At 37.1% G+C, this 15738-nt stretch overlaps 1 protein-coding gene across 4 annotated transcripts in view; it reads left to right on the top strand.

Annotated features, from left to right (window-relative positions):
• CNST (consortin, connexin sorting protein) overlaps positions 1 to 15304 on the top strand; it is a 115848-nt gene extending 100544 nt beyond the window's left edge. For 3 of the 4 annotated variants that reach the window (XM_082652500.1, XM_082652499.1, XM_082652498.1), the window contains 2 exons: positions 9413 to 9548; positions 12696 to 15304. In XM_082652500.1, the coding sequence (XP_082508626.1) occupies positions 9413 to 9548; positions 12696 to 12901 (342 nt within the window). In that variant the 3' untranslated portion in view covers positions 12902 to 15304. Of the gene's footprint in view, positions 1 to 9412; positions 9549 to 9901; positions 10199 to 12695 lie in introns of all 4 variants that reach the window. The other variant, XR_014296596.1, reaches the window with a different exon arrangement.
• Positions 15305 to 15738: the final 434 nt, after the last annotated feature.

The raw sequence follows: 15738 nt of genomic DNA, 5'->3' as shown, positions 1-15738 counted from the left end.
GAGTGTTCTTCCTATGTTTTCCTCTAAGAGTTTTATAGTGTTCGGTCTTACATTTAGGTCTCTAATCCATTTTGAGTTTATTTTTGTGTATGGTGTTAGGGAGTGTTCTAATTTTATTCTTTTACATGTAGCTGTCCAGTTTTCCCAGCACCACTTATTGAAGAGACAGTCTTTTCTCCATTGTATTTCCTTGCCTCCTTTGTCATAGATTAGTTGACCATAGGTGCGTGGGTTTCTCTCTGTGCTTTCTATCTTGTTCCATTGATCTATATTTCTGTTTTTGTGCCAGTACCATATTGTCTTGATTACTGTAGCTTTGTAGTATAGTCTGAAGTCAGGGAGTCTGATTCCTCCAGCTCCGTTTTTTCCCCTCAAAACTGCTTTGGCTATTCGGGGTCTTTTGTGTCTCCATACAAATTTTCAGATTATTTGTTCTAGTTCTGTAAAAAATGCCATTGATAATTTGATAGGGATTGCACTGAATCTGTAGATTGCTATGGGTAGTATACTCATTTTCACAATGTTGATTCTTCCAATCCAAGAGCATGGTATATCTCTCCATCTGTTGATATCATCTTTAATTTCTTTCATCAGTGTCATATAGTTTTCTGCATACAGGTCTTTTGTCTCCCTAAGTAGGTTTATTCCTAGGTATTTTATTCTTTTTGTTGTTATTAATTTCTTAATTAATAATTTCTTAATTGTTATTAATTTCTCTTTCAGATTTCTCATCATTAGTCTATAGGAATGCAAGAGATTTCTGTGCATTAATTTTGTATCCTGAAACTTTACCAAATTCATTGATTAGCTCTAATAGTTTTCTGCTGGCATCTTTAGGATTCTCTATGTACAGTGTCATGTCATTTGCAAACAGTGACAGTTTTACTTCTTCTTTTCCAATTTGTATTCCTTTTATTTCTTTTTCTTCTCTGATTGCCGTGGCTAGGACTTCCAAAGCTATGTTGAATAATAGTGGTGAGAGTGGACATCCTTGTCTTATTCCTGATCTTAGAGGAAATGCTTTCAGTTTTTCACCATTGAGAATGATGTTGGCTGTGGGGTTGTCGTATATAGCCTTTATTACGTTGAGGTAGGTTCCCTCTATGCCCACTTTCTGGAGAGTTTTTATCATAAATAGCTGTTGAATTTTGTCAAAAGCTTTTTCTGCATCTGTTGAGATGATCATATGGCTTTTATTCTTCAGTTTGTTAATATGGTGTATCACATTGATTGATTTGCTTATATTGAGGAATCTTGCATCCCTGGATAAATCCCACTTGATCATGGTGTATGATCCTTTTAATGCGTTGTTGAATTGTGTTTCCTAGTATTTGGTTGAGGATTTTTGCATCTATATTCATCAGTGATATTGGTCTGTAGTTTTCTTTTTCCATAGTATCTCTGTCTGGTTTTGCTATCAGGGTGATGGTGGCCTCATAGAATGAGTTTGAGAGTTTTCCTTCCTTTGCAATTTTTTGGAAGAGTTTGAGAAGGTTGGGTGTTAGCTCTTCTCTAAATGTTTGATAGAATTCACCTGTGAAGCCATCTGCTCCTGGAGTTTTGTTTGTTTGTAGATTTTTAATCACAGTTTTAATTTTATTACTTGTGATTGGTCTGTTCATATTTTCTATTTCCTCCTGGTTCAGTCTTGGAAGGTTATACCTCTCTAAGAATTTGTCCATTTCTTCCAGGTTGTCGATTTATTGGCATAGAGTTGCTTGTAGTGCTCTCTTAGGATGCTTTGTATTCCTGTGGTGTCTGTTGTAACTTCTTTTTCATTTCTAATTTTATTGATTTGAGTCTTCTCCCTGTTTATCTTGATGAGTCTGGCTAATGGGTTATCAATTTTGTTTATCTTCTCAAAGAACCAGCTTTTAGTTTTATTGATTTCTGCTACTGTTTTCTTTGTTTCTATTTCATTTATTTCTGCTCTTATCTTTATGATTTCTTTCCTTCTGCTGACTTTGGGTTTTGTTTCTTCTTCTTTCTCTAGTTCCTTTAGGTGTAAGGTTAGATTGTTTATTTGAGATGTTTCTTGAGGTAGGCTTGTGTACCTATAAACTTCCCTCTTAGAACTGCTTTTGCTGCATCCCGTAGGTTCTGGATTGTCGTGTTGCATTGTCCTTTGTCTCTAGGCATTTTTTGATTTCCTCTTTGATTTCTTCAGTGATCTCTTGGTTATTTAGTAACGTATTGCTTAGCCTCCATGTTTTTTACGGTTTTTTCCCCGTAATTGGTTTCTAATCTCATAGCGTTGTGGTCAGAAAATACGCTTGATGTGATTTCTTGAGAAGAAAATGTAATCTGCTGTTTTTGGATGGAATGTCCTACAAATATCAATTAAATCTATCTGGTCTATTGTGTCATTTAAAGCTTGTGTTTCCTTGTTAATTTTCTGTTTGGATGATTTGTCCATTGGTGTAAGTGAGGTGTCAAAGTCCCCCACTATTATTGTGTTACTGTTGATTTCCTCTTTTATAGCTGTTAGCAGCTGCCTTATGTATTGAGGTGCTCCTATGTTGGGTGCATATATATTTATAATTGTTGTATCATCTTCTTGGATTGATCCCTTGATCGTTATGTAGTGTCCTTCCTTGTCTCTTGTAACATTCTTTATTTTAATGTCTATTTTATCTGATATGAATATTGCTACTTGAGCTTTCTTTTGATTTCCATTTGCATGGAATATCTTTTTCCATCCCCTCACTTTCAGTCTGTATGTGTCCCTAGGTCTGAAGTGGGTCTCTTTTTTTTTTTTAAACATCTTTATTGGAGCATAATTGCTTTACAATGGTATGTTAGTTTCAGCTTCACAACAAAATGAATCAGTTATATATATACATATTTCCCATATCTCTTCCCGCTTGCGTCACCCTCCCTCCCACCCTCCCTATCCCACCCCTCCAGGCGGTCACACAGCACCGAGCTGATCTCCCTGTGCTATGCGGGAAGTGGGTCTCTTGTAGACAGCATATATATGGGTCTTGTTTTTGTATCCATTCAGCCAGTCTGTGTCTTTTGGTGGGAGCATTCAGTCCATTTACATTTAAGGTAATGATTGATATATATGTTCCTATTCCCATTTTCTTAATTGTTTTGGGTTTGTTATTGTAGGTCTTTTCCTTCTCTTGTGTTTCTTGCCTAGAGAAGTTCCTTTAGCATTTGTTGTAAAAGTGGTTTGGTGGTGCTGAACTCTCTCAGCTTTTGCTTGTCTGTAAAGGTTTTAATTTCTCCAACAAATCTGAATGAGATCCTTGCTGGATAGAGTAATCTTGGTTGTAGCTTTTACCCCTTCATCACTTTAAATATGTCCTGCCACTCCCTTCTGGCTTGCAGAGTTCCTGCTGAAAGATCAGCTGTTAACCTTATGGGGATTCCCTTGTGTGTTATTTGTTGTTTTTCCCTTGCTTCTTTTAATATTTTTTTCTTTGTATTTTTTTTTTGTTTTTTTTGTTTTGTTTTGTTTTGTTTTGTTTTTTTGTGGTACGCGGGCCTCTCACTGCTATGGCCTCTCCCGCTGCGGAGCAGAGGCTCCGGACGCGTAGGCTCAGCGGCCATGGCTCACGGGCCCAGCCGCTCCGCGGCACGTGGGATCCTCCCAGATCGGGGCACGAACCCGCGTCCCCTGCATCGGCAGGCAGACTCTCAACCACTGCGCCACCAGGGAAGCCCTGTATTTATTTTTTGATAGTGTGATTAATATGTGTCTTGGAGTGTTTCTCCTTGTATTTATCCTTTATGGGACTCTCTGCACTTCCTGGACTTGACTATTTCCTTTCCCATATTAGGGAAGTTTTCAACTATTATCTCTTCACATATTTTCTCAGTCCCTCTCTTTCTCTCTTTTTCTGGTACCCCTATAATTCAAATATTGGTGCGTTTAATGTTGTCCCAGGGGCCTCTAAGACTGTCCTCAGTTCTTTTCATTCTTTTTTCTTTATTCTGCTCTGCAGTAGTTCTTTCCACTGTTTTATCTTCCAGGTCACTTTATCCGTTCTTCTGCCTCAGTTATTCTACTATTGTGTCCTTCTAGAGAATTTTTAGTTTTAGTTATTGTGTTGTTCATCATTGTTTGTTTGCTCTTTACTTCTTTTAGGTCCTTGTTAAACATTTCTTGTATTTTCTCCATTCTATTAACGAGGTTTTGGATCATCTTTACTATCATTACTCTGAATTCTCTTTCAGGTAGACTGCCTATTTCCTCTTCATTTATTTGGTCTGGTGGGTTTTTACCTTGCTCCTTCATCTGCTGTGTTTCTCTGTCTTCTCATTTTGCTTAACTTACTGTGTTTGGGGTCTCCTTTTCACAGGCTGCAGGTTCGTCATTCCCGTTGTTTTTGATATCTGCCCCAGTGGCTAAGGTTGGTTCAGTGGGTTGTGTAGGCTACCTGGTGGAGGGGACTGGTGCCTGTGTTCTGGTGGATGAGGCTGAATCTTGTCTTTCTGGTGGGCAGGACCGCATCCAGTGGTGTGTTTTGGGTTGCCTCTGACCTTATTATGATTTTAGGTAGCCTCTCTGCTAATGGGTGGAGTTGTGTTCCTGTATTGCTAGTTTTTTGGCATAGGGTGTCCAGCACTGTAGCTTGCTGTCGTTGAGTGCATCTGGGTCTTAGCGTTGAGGTGGAGATCTCCGGGAGAGCTTTTGCTGTTTTATATTACATGGAGCCAGGAGGTCTCTGGTGGACGAATATCCTGAACTCGGCTCTCCCGCCTCAGAGGGTCAGGCCTGACACCAGACTGGAGCACCAAGACCCTGTCAGCCACACGGTATCTATAAAATGTCTGGGAGAAACCACAGCAAGGCCGGGTTCTTAGCAGTTGCAGCCGTAACAGGAAGCTTATTCCTCCCTATGGGTGGGGCAACAAGTCTTCCTGCAGGTGCAAGGTTGCCTCCTTGGTCCTAAGAAAACTAACTTCTTGTCACCCTCACTATGGACTAGGCGCCGACATTGTGGTAGGACCACGCATGCGCCCTTTTTTCCTTTTTAAATTAATCTTTGAAAAATTCAATATCAATGTACTTCATCATCATTTGTTTTTTACTCTCCATGTTGTCTTGTTCTAAGATGCAGCATTGTAGTGCCAGAGAGCACCGTCGTGTTACTTCTAGAAGACGGATTTCCTCCATTTAGCTGCCTCCTCTTGCTCCTGCTGTGACTTGTTATATTAATTTGCTGTAGTAGTAGCCATGACATTAATGTACTTTCGGATTATTGAATGACACAAAGGATTTTTCATCTAACCTTCTCCTCCGCAGTGTCTCTAGACTGACGGTTTTAGCCATTAGTTTAAGTATCTCTTAATTCAGGTGATGTATAAGATAAGGATTTATTGCTATAAAGTGTTTTGGAAAGACAAAAGAAATTTATTAGCTTTATTTGAAAGTTCTGTTCATCTAATTTGAATTGTAATATGTATTATAACAAATGACACTAAGCAAAATTTTAATACTCATAGAAAATAAGATCTTTTCGCATTAGGGAAATGGCAAGAGGTTTAATCTTGAGTTAGTATTCAACTCTGCCCATAACTGGTGCTACAAATGTAAGCAAGTTATTTAAGCTTTCTCAGCTTGGCCTCTTCATCTGTAAAATAGGACTGGTAATGCCTGTGTAATAGAGTTGTAAAGATTAAGTATGAAATATTATGTAAAGGTCTTTACATAAAGTGCAGGTTCACTAAATCATAGTTCTTATTATGGAGCCCAAATCTAAAGGACCAGGCGGAGATCCATGACTTGTTCCTTCAGTGAAGAACAGTACTGGAAAATTTGACCCTGAATGACCGGAATTTCATTCTCTACAGTGAAATTGCTGGCATTTAAGCTGTTTATAATATACTAATATGATTTATGAATGTTATTTCTCAAGTTGTCTGGAAACCAAGCAAAATTTACCAACCTTGAGTTTCTGGGTTGAGTAAAGCCTTGATCAGTAGAAGAATATTATTTGGTATCTATTTTCTCCTCTAATTTGAGGAGGCAGATCTAACAGCAAGGCCTCTCTGAATGTGCCAGCAGAGTTGCAGAATAATTTTGTTTTTTACAAACAGTTCATTATTAAAATGCTATTTAAGATGATCATTGCTGTTTGAGGGGAAAGTGCAGAAGAGCTATTTATTTATAAATATACAGGGCTAGGTCGGATGGATGTTTCGTTATTTGTTTTAATTCTGCACTTATTCATAGAGTACCACCAGTAACAATTACACTAATTACAGCTTAGACAGTCTTTTTGTTCTCAGTGTAAAGGCTTGGTATACTTTGTTTTGGTAGGAAAGGAATTTGGTAATTGAAGCGGGAAACTAAATTTAGTCTGGTTTTTTTTTAACGTTTTTTTTGGCCGCACCATGCGGCTTGTGGGATCTTAGTTCCCTGAACAGGAATTGAACCCAGGCCCATAGCAGTGAGAGCGTGGAGTTCTAACCACTAGACTGCCAGGGAATTCCCTAAATTTAGTTTTTAAAGCTTTATTTTTTGAGGTTTAAAGTTTCTTAACCTTTTAATATTGACATTATGTTAAAAAATTAAAAGCATAGAAATGTTTTTTAAGAGTAGTTTGGAGAAGACACATTTCTGTGTGCCATAACTCAATTTCCCAACCTACTTAGAAACACTTGGCAGTCTTCTGAATGAAACTGTAGACTAAGACCATGACTTTGTTTTAACTTAATTGCCTTCTACCATAAAATTAAGGTAAACTCTACCAAAGTCATTTCTTTTTGTTTGACTGTCTTGGTATGATAAGTAGGAATTTCTGTAGTAGGGGTAGGTTCTAAGACGCTTGCCCCAAACTCTTGTCAGAACAGAAAGGACCGCACCCACCTGTCTTCTAAGAGTTTCCCCCTTGGCTTGCATCTCCTATGCCTAAACTTGGTCCCACCATCCCTATAAACTATAGGACAAGAGGGCAGTTAAAAAAAGAAAGATCCCTGGAGAAGATCCCTGAATAAGACTGAAAGGAAATAATGGAAAAGAACACATTCCTTCACTTCAGACACTGGAGCAGGCCTGCTGAAACAAAAGATTCTTGGTGGGAGAGAAAAAGGAAAAGCATGTAAAGGCTGTGGATAGATTTTTTGCCAGGAATTAAGGGTTGAGTGGGGAGGGTGTCAAGATAAAATGTTGGCTCATCCCACACAACTGTAATGTCTCATACTCTTACTTCTTCCCTTTTTCAAAAATTTGCCAAAGTTCATTGCCATCCATAGTAAATAAGATGGGGCCACTTGGGAAGTCTTGTATCCCTTAACTATATGACTTCTGGAGCCCAACACACCAGATTAGGGCAAGCAGGAGGTAAGGTAGGGGCCTAACAGCTGCTGTACTAGGACTAGCTTCTAGGTCTTGGAAGCACATTCTGTGTCTTTCCAGATGATTTTGAGAGTTTCTCTTGGTCTTTCAACATCCATTTATTCATATTTGCAGTGTCTTTTGATTTATTATTGGGTCTGTCTCTTGAATTTACAGATTCAAAACTCAGATCATAAAGACATACAGTTAACAGTAATGCAACTCTGGAGCTTGTCTTTGTAACTATTCTTAATAGGATTGTTTTTTCTAAGTAGTTAAAGCAACTTCAAAACACCTATGGTAGGTGAATTCACTCTTGGTAAATGTACTATTTTATGGAATGAAATAGATAGTGAATGAATCTATGAAAAGTTCCTATTTTTTTTTACATTTACTAAAAATTTAAAAAGTCAATGATATATCTTTAGTAGTAATATACTCATTAAAATTAATTTCCATTTTCCATGTCTTGCTCTTTAGAAACTTATTAGGGTTTCTTTCCCTTCCTCAAGTACCCAGTTTCAGCAAGGTACTTGTAAAATCATTTTTCTTTGCTGTATGAAGATGGTCTTTAATATTGTTGCTTTCTAACGAAAGATTTGAAAAACTATTCCTCTGCATAATTTGTACTTATCATTTTAATGTCACTAAAGTATTTTAGCTTTCTCAGAAGAACTACCTCATCTGAAATACATATTTTCTATAAAAAGAATAAATTGCTAACATTTTTTTTTTTTGAGATAATGGTTTCTATAGACCCATGTTCAGGGAAGCCCAGTAGAAGACTATATTGAGTTATTTGGCCCTAAAAGCATTGAGTTATAAAAAGAACTAATAGAATCTGTAGTGTTTATGTATAGCTCATTATCAGAGGTGGCTGGCTGGAACTGGAAGTCATATTAAATATTTTATACCATTGATCCGATAAATGACATTACAGGAAGTCCTCAGCTTACAGTGATCGGATACCAGCAAGTCACTGACATCAGCAGTGTTAGGGCCACAATGCCCACCTATGTCATCACCTACAGCTTGTTCAAGCAGGCAACTCACAAGTCAACTTCTGTGAATCAACCTACTGCCTAGGGGGGCCTATGGTAAGGCCTCCAGCTTCCCAGTTGGCTCTACCAACTGATTCTGTTCTCTTTCTCCCTGTGCCTCAGAGTCTTTTAACTCCTAAATGGCAAGGGTTTCTGTTTTGTCTTTGTTCCTAAATAAAGGGTGGGGTGGAGGCAGAAGAGAGGTGTCCCAAGTGAAAACTGGAAAGACAGCATAGAAGGGGGTAGCAGGGGGACTAAAGAAATAATAGAAGTCTTTTTCTATTTCTTTTCTTTTTCTAAGGGCCAAATACTGAACAGTTTAGACTTTATGGTCTGTACTCACTTCTGCCGTTGTAGCAGCCATACACGATATGTGGATAAGTAACCTTGGCTGTGCTCCAATTAAATTCTATTTGCAAAACTAGGCAGCAGGCCTTTGGCCTAGTGGCCATAGTTTGCCACCCTCTGCATACTACAGGGTGTCCCTAGTAAACTGGGTCTAAGAGATATTCTAGAAGAGAAGTCCTTAAGACATTTAGAGCACTAGAACATTACTTAGTAAATGTGTAGTTTCTCAGGGGAACTGAGGACAACACTCATTTTGATGGTAAAAGTTGGTATCGAATATATTTTAAGTCTCACATGTTCATTTCTTAAAAATTGCTGATGAATGAAAAAAGCAGCCTCTGTTATAAAGCAAAACCCAGGACTAATGGTTAAGCAAAGAGAGGCCATAAGGAATCACTTTATAGATGACTTAACAGGGAAGCGGAGCTGTAAATGAGGATAAACTAGGCCTGATTTCCAGTCCATGCTGTGTCACACTGCCTGGCCCTGGAATCAAGTCAGGGCTTTAGAGGAGCAATCAGACTTTTAGATATGTGTATTTGGCAATATCTGAAGACAAAGTATTATTCTGTTAGATTTTGACAACTGTGATTTTTTTCTATAGGAATTGGTTAAACCTCTAATAGGACTTCAGATACCCCTTAAACTGAATTAGCCTTCTTACCATTACATGTAAAACATCACTGATATGTCCCGCCATAATATAACAAACAGTGCTTACAATCTCTGACAGGTTGTTCATGCTGAAGGATTGGTCTCTATATTAAAGAAGAGGAATAATACTGTAGGAGATCATCCTGCCCAGATGCAACAGAAACCATCTAAGCGAAGAGTGAGATTCCAAGAAATAGACGACAGCTTAGATCAAGGTAAAGTGCTCAGACTGTGTCTAACACAGATTTGATCAGTGTTTGCTGAAAGAATGAATTAATGTACAATAAGGTGTTTGGTAACAGGATTTGTAAAGAATATGTGGACTTAGTTGCTTTATCTTCTGTAAAGAAACACAGAGGATCAAACTATCATCAGTTCTTAAATAATTCCTAAGCAATTTGTTTTGCTCAAATAAGTGAGCAAGTTGCAAAATTCATCTCATTGCCTTCCTGTCCCACAGATAGTCCTCAATTTTCAGAGCTTATTTCAGTTTCTTTGTTTCGTGTTTTATTTTCTAGTTTTTGTTTGGTGTTTTTTAGTGAGCCTGCTATTTTTGTCTTCTTTTCAGTGGCAGTTCATACTCCTTCTTGACTGATGTGGAAAATATTTATGGATTACAAATATTTTCTCTTCGGTGATTTCTTCTTGACTCTGTAGAAAGAGGTGTCTCTCAAGAGTACAGTTTAGGGCTTCCCTGGTGGCGCAGTGGTTGAGAGTCCACCTGCCGATGCAGGGGACACGGATTCGTGCCCCGGTCCGGGAAGATCCCACATGCCGCGGAGCGGCTGGGCCCGTGAGCCATGGCCGCTGAGCCTGCGCGTCCGGAGCCTGTGCTCCGCAACGGGAGAGGCCACAACAGTGAGAGGTCCGCGTACCGGAAAAAAAAAAAAAAAAGAGTACAGTTTAACACTGTTGCTATTGTTTGATTTTTTTTTCCTCCTGGGCTTATATTTAAGGTAGTGGTTAAATTTGTCTAGGGCCTAGGTAAATCAGAGTGAGTAGAAATATAGCCAAGAACCTGTCAGTATGCTTTTCATGTTTATAAAACAACTGCATTGTTAAAATAACAGTGTCAACGTTTAGATACGCTTTCTAAATATGACATAAAGTGATAGCAGTAGAGGTTTCTAAATTTTTACAATTATAAAGCTGGTAGGAACCTTGGAAATAATCTGTTCCCACCCCTCATTTTACCTCTGCACCTTGCTTGTAACTATCACAGTCCTCTCCAGATAAAGTGCTCAATTCTTTGTTTGTACCAATTGGTATTGAATCATTGCATACACAGTAGGGGGAACCCAGGATTTAGAACTGACAGTCCCTAGTTCCCTTAGTAGTCATCTCGTCTTACACTAAGTCATGTAACTTGTGCTCAGTAGCCGCCTGTGCCTCCTGGCTTCCATGTTGGACAGCACAGCTCTAAATACTATCAGTGCATGTAGTTAAAACAAAGTAGATGTTTTAAAATAAATTGTATCTAAATGTTTGTATATAAATATATGATAATGAAGAAATACCCAGAAAAGTACATAAACTAGATTGTTAACAAAGATAAGAGGGTGGGTGGGAATCATGCCAAAAAGAGAAAAGATGGTAAAAATACTGAACTGACCAAAAACCAAAAAAACCCCAAGAAACACAACATGAATGATATGATCCTTTTTGTGTGTATAAAAATTATGCTAAGTATAAATTATTAAATCTATTAATGTCTTTTAATTATTAAAATCTATTAAACTGTAAATGTGTAAATCACAGGACAATACAATTACATAATCCTGTTTTTATAAAAATCCTGAAACCACATGTGTTTGATCTAGAAGGATACACACCATATTTAACAGTGTTTACCTCTTGGTTGAGAGGGGAATATGATTGGGTAGGAATAAAAGGGAAGAGTCCCTTAGACTCTTAGATACTTTCATGTTTAAATTTTTATGGGGAGAATATATTCACATATTACTGTAAAATCTTCCAAATAAATTCTATTTGGTTTATATTGGGTTCTGTAAAATTTGTGTTTTTAATCATAAAAGTAATATACACTAATCATGAAAAAACTTAGACAATAATGAAGTAGAAAGTTTAAGGCTCCCAACCCTCCCTCCCTTGAGGGTTTCCCCCAGGTATTGATTGAAGTTCTTACCATCCTTTCAAAACACATTCTGTATATATGCATGTATATGTGCGTACATACACATGTGCCCTTTTTTTTTTTAACATGAATGGTTCATTATATACCGTTATGTCACGGCTTTTTAATTTAACCATCAATCTTGGACATCTTTCTTTGAACAATGTATTAAATTTACTCCATTCTGTAAAACAGTTGCATAGTATTCCATGATATGAATCTCCCATAATTATTTAACTCTTCCATTGTAACTAGAATAACTAAGTTATTCTCAACTTTATGTTATAACAAACTTTGCTGCAGTGAACATGCTTGTAAATATGCTATTGTGTTTTGTGCAGATCTGTAGGCTTAATTCCTGAAAGTGGATTTGCTAGGCTAGGTGATCAGGACCATATGGACCAGTTGACCTCAGGCAGTCCTTCCTTGTTTATACCTATTATCCCAGCACTGCATTCACTTAACACTCTTTCACTGTCAAAAGTGCCCCAGGCTGGATGATAAATTAATTTAAAATGTTAATAGATACTGCCAGATTACCTTCCAAGAAGGTTTTGGTATACCCTCATCATGCTGATCATAAAACTTCTTAGTCTTTTCCAAATATTTTTAATTTTTCTTTAATTATGAGTGATCATTAAGACTTTCAACAGAGAGTAGTTATTTTCTTCAATATAGAAAGACTTATGTGGACATTTTTATTAAAAACAAGCCTGCCAAAGTTGTTTAAGAAATGAAATTACTGTACTAGCTAGAACTTCACTATTCCACTGAAAGATAAAATTGAGTATTACTAAGATGCAAGATCCCACTCAGACATTTTTGCTTGTTTGTTTAATATCAAATTGACTTTGCTTTAAGGTGGTCCCATGATGTGAACTCCAAAGATACTGTAATAGTGAGGTTACATATAATTTGTACTCTAAAATAATGCTATGAGCACATCAGAGAAGTATTGCCATTTTTTTCTTCTTTTTTTATGGAAATGGTTATATTCATTGTATAAATGAGCTAGTTTTAATTTTAGCATTCACAAGCTCTCCAAGTATATATCTTTATGGTAACTAATAGGTCCTTGTATAGTCATTGGTGTCCTAGCTTCCTGTCAGTGACTATCCATAGAGGACTAATATTAGAAACATCTAGTTATCTTAATCAGTGAGCAGACAGCAGATACTAGGCATTAATTTTGTGTCAGTTTAACCTTACTCTGTTTTCCTGTTTGCAGATGAAGTTGGAGGTGGTTCCTGTATTTTACTGGTCTTGCTGTGCATAGTGACGGTTTTCCTTAGTGTGGGAGGAACTGCATTATACTGCACTTTTGGTGACACGGAGTCACCTGTTTGTACAGACTTTGCAGACAACATGGATTTCTATTACACTAAGTTACTGCAGGGAATAGCAGGACTTAAACACTGGATCTACCTCTCCTAGCAGCATTCAAGAGGGACAGGCATGCTGGCCGTGAGAATCAAAGAGTGAAACTTTCTAAATAGCTTTTATTTCAAGAGTTCTGTAACATGCGCCTCCCTTCCCCAGTGAGGAACCACAAACATCAGAAACAGCAGCTTTAACTGGCAAAACAGAGGAACTCAGAATAATCCACATAATGATACAGATATTGATCTGAGCACTGTGGATGGAAGGAATGGTCTTTGGAGAGCATGTCCACCTCCTCCTCACTGTTTCCTAGTGTAATGAGCTACAGAATTAAACAGGGCAGTGTTGGAGCCAAACCATTTTGGGCTACCTTGTCAGGCTAATGGCTAAGGACACTTGTGGTTTATAACCGTTTGTCCAAAGACATTGCTTCCAGCCATCACGCAATAAGTTTGTGTGTAATGAAAAAGAGTTACCTTACAGTTTCAGTGTCTTTTTTTAGTTCACCTTGGGAGCTATGTAATTTAGGCTTTGGGCACTCTCCAGATTTCCATTTGTGAAATGATTATGTTTGTGTGTGTGTGCTTGTGTATTTCAGACAGTTATCATAAGCAAAAACCCAACGTAGAATAACAAAGATTATTCTTTCAACATGACTATAGATGTGCAGCCACAAAACTTTCAAGAAGGCTTAACTGTGGAACAGATGAACGGTACAAATCTTGGCCCTGAATTAAGAAACTGTGACAGATCTGTGACAGTTAACTTCATTAACTAGCCAGAAATTAATCACAGGCCTAGAGGTAAAATTAAAGAGCTCCCTCTGAGTGTCAGGCAACCAGTTTCATCGTGGATTCAGTGCTTCCTGATATAATAAATGCTGGATTCATCTCGAGTCAATAAATACTTATTGAGCACCTATTATGTTCTGAGAATCTAAGAACCCTTCTATAAAGATAAATAAGGTATTAGTTCCTGCTCTAGATGTTTTAATTCTGGCCTTATGTAAAATAAACTAATACTTTGGCAAATGAAATTAAATCATCATATATAATTCAGTATTAACAGATCATACATTCAGATGCTTGAATGTGCGTTCATATCATGGGCTTGATTTAGACCTAATGTGAGGTCATTAGGTGAAAATTCAATCATATCTTAAATAGGCAAATGTCTGATTTTTATTTAAATCTGTCAATTTCCTATTCTAGGGTACAGTGGTCTAACAATTAGGAAGCCTTGCTTTGGCTTTTTATATCATTGGCAGCATTCTAAAAGAAACAAAACACATGAACTATAGTTTTCTGGAAGTGACTATTATTTCATGTTTTTCTGTGAGGATCATTTGAAAGAAAAAGAGAGTTTTCTTTCTAGTTGTTACTGGCTGGTACAGTACCTCCCTTTGTGTTTCTGCTTATTTATTTAGACTTATGATTTTTAAAGGGCTTTTTATAGAAGTTGAAATTGTGTCATTTAGCATGCATCTGGTTATCCCAATGCTAGATATTTAATTACTGTATACTTAGTGTTTTGATTTTCTATAATTTCAGCTCAATGTGGTTTTAGGCTTGTTTATTTTTAAATTGATGTTTTATTTTTACTTATAATACTGTTTGACTTGTCTGTATCATGTCACCATAAACTATAATATTTTCAAGGATTATAGATCAAAGATATTTATTTAGAAGTGTACAAGATACTGAAATCTAGATTCCTTATACTTAAGGCTGATTTTATTAGAAGATTATTTTAATGTTCTATTATAAATTTTAAGAATTTGTATTCAAATTGTATGTAAATATTTAAAATGTTGATGGTACTATATTATGTGGTTCTGTAAAAGACATTCACAAAGTCTACTGTGAGGGGCATCCCCATCAGAGACAAACCTCTTCTGTTTTACCCTCATGATTTCTAGTTACAGAAATTTGGTGATGCTGATTTCTGCCAGTTTTATGTGAAGATAAGTCAAAATTTCCCTCCTGTTCACCTTTTTAGGTCACTGTTGAAGTCCTAAAAACTCTATATGTCATGTTTTCCTATTGGCCACCAGGACCATTACTTCTGAAACTGAAGGTTTCCTGGGAACCTTCACACTGAGGTGAAAGAACTGAGATAATACTTTGGTACTCTGTGGAGTCCAGTTGAGTCTCAGAAGAACCACGTGTGTCCTCACTACTTCCCAGGGAGGGTGAGGTGAGCTCAGGAGCATATTGATGTCTTGATTTAAAATAGGCATGAAATCTCAACTAGAAAAATTAGGACAACTTTTAAAAATGTAATTGTCATTTATTGCATGAATTGGAGTAATTCTATCTGGTGATGAGAGAAATTGTTATCTCTCGCATAAAAAAATCATCCAGTTTTACTATAATGTAATTTTTTCTGTCATTTGAAAGCACTGACAACTATTTGTAACTAATCTTCCTTAAGAACTGTATTTGAGGGTAACAGATCAAGCTTGTAATTTAAAATCTATACCCAAAAAATGTCTCAGAGAGTTTATTTGAACCCCTTGGGTACTGAGAAAAACCGCTTTAAAGTGAAAGTAAAATAATTTCAGAAGTTGGTCTGGCACCACGAGTAGATTACTTTGGGTAGTCTAATAGCTCCCTACGTAAAGGCTCCTATGCTTCTAAAACACTTTCCCATCTGCCTGAAACAGCAACCGAAATTCACTCTAAAAATTCATTCCTTTAGATTTAAAAATCAAGTCCCTCTGGGAGGTTTACTATATTGAGCTGTGAATTATGCTAAGAGGATTTAAAATTTGAAGGTAGGCCTTATTTTGAAAGGACAGATGTGAATTGGATCTTGCTGGAATGGCAGGGTGGAGGAAAGGGTAGGAATTTAGAAGTAAAAGAGGGAAGGTGGGGAAAGGACAAGAAATC

The sequence above is a fragment of the Grampus griseus genome, assembly GCF_964374135.1.
Source record: "Grampus griseus genome assembly, chromosome: 1".
NCBI classification, from domain to species: domain Eukaryota; kingdom Metazoa; phylum Chordata; class Mammalia; order Artiodactyla; family Delphinidae; genus Grampus; species Grampus griseus.
Note: the sequence above shows the minus strand (reverse complement) of the source record. Positions and strands in the feature narration are given on the sequence as shown.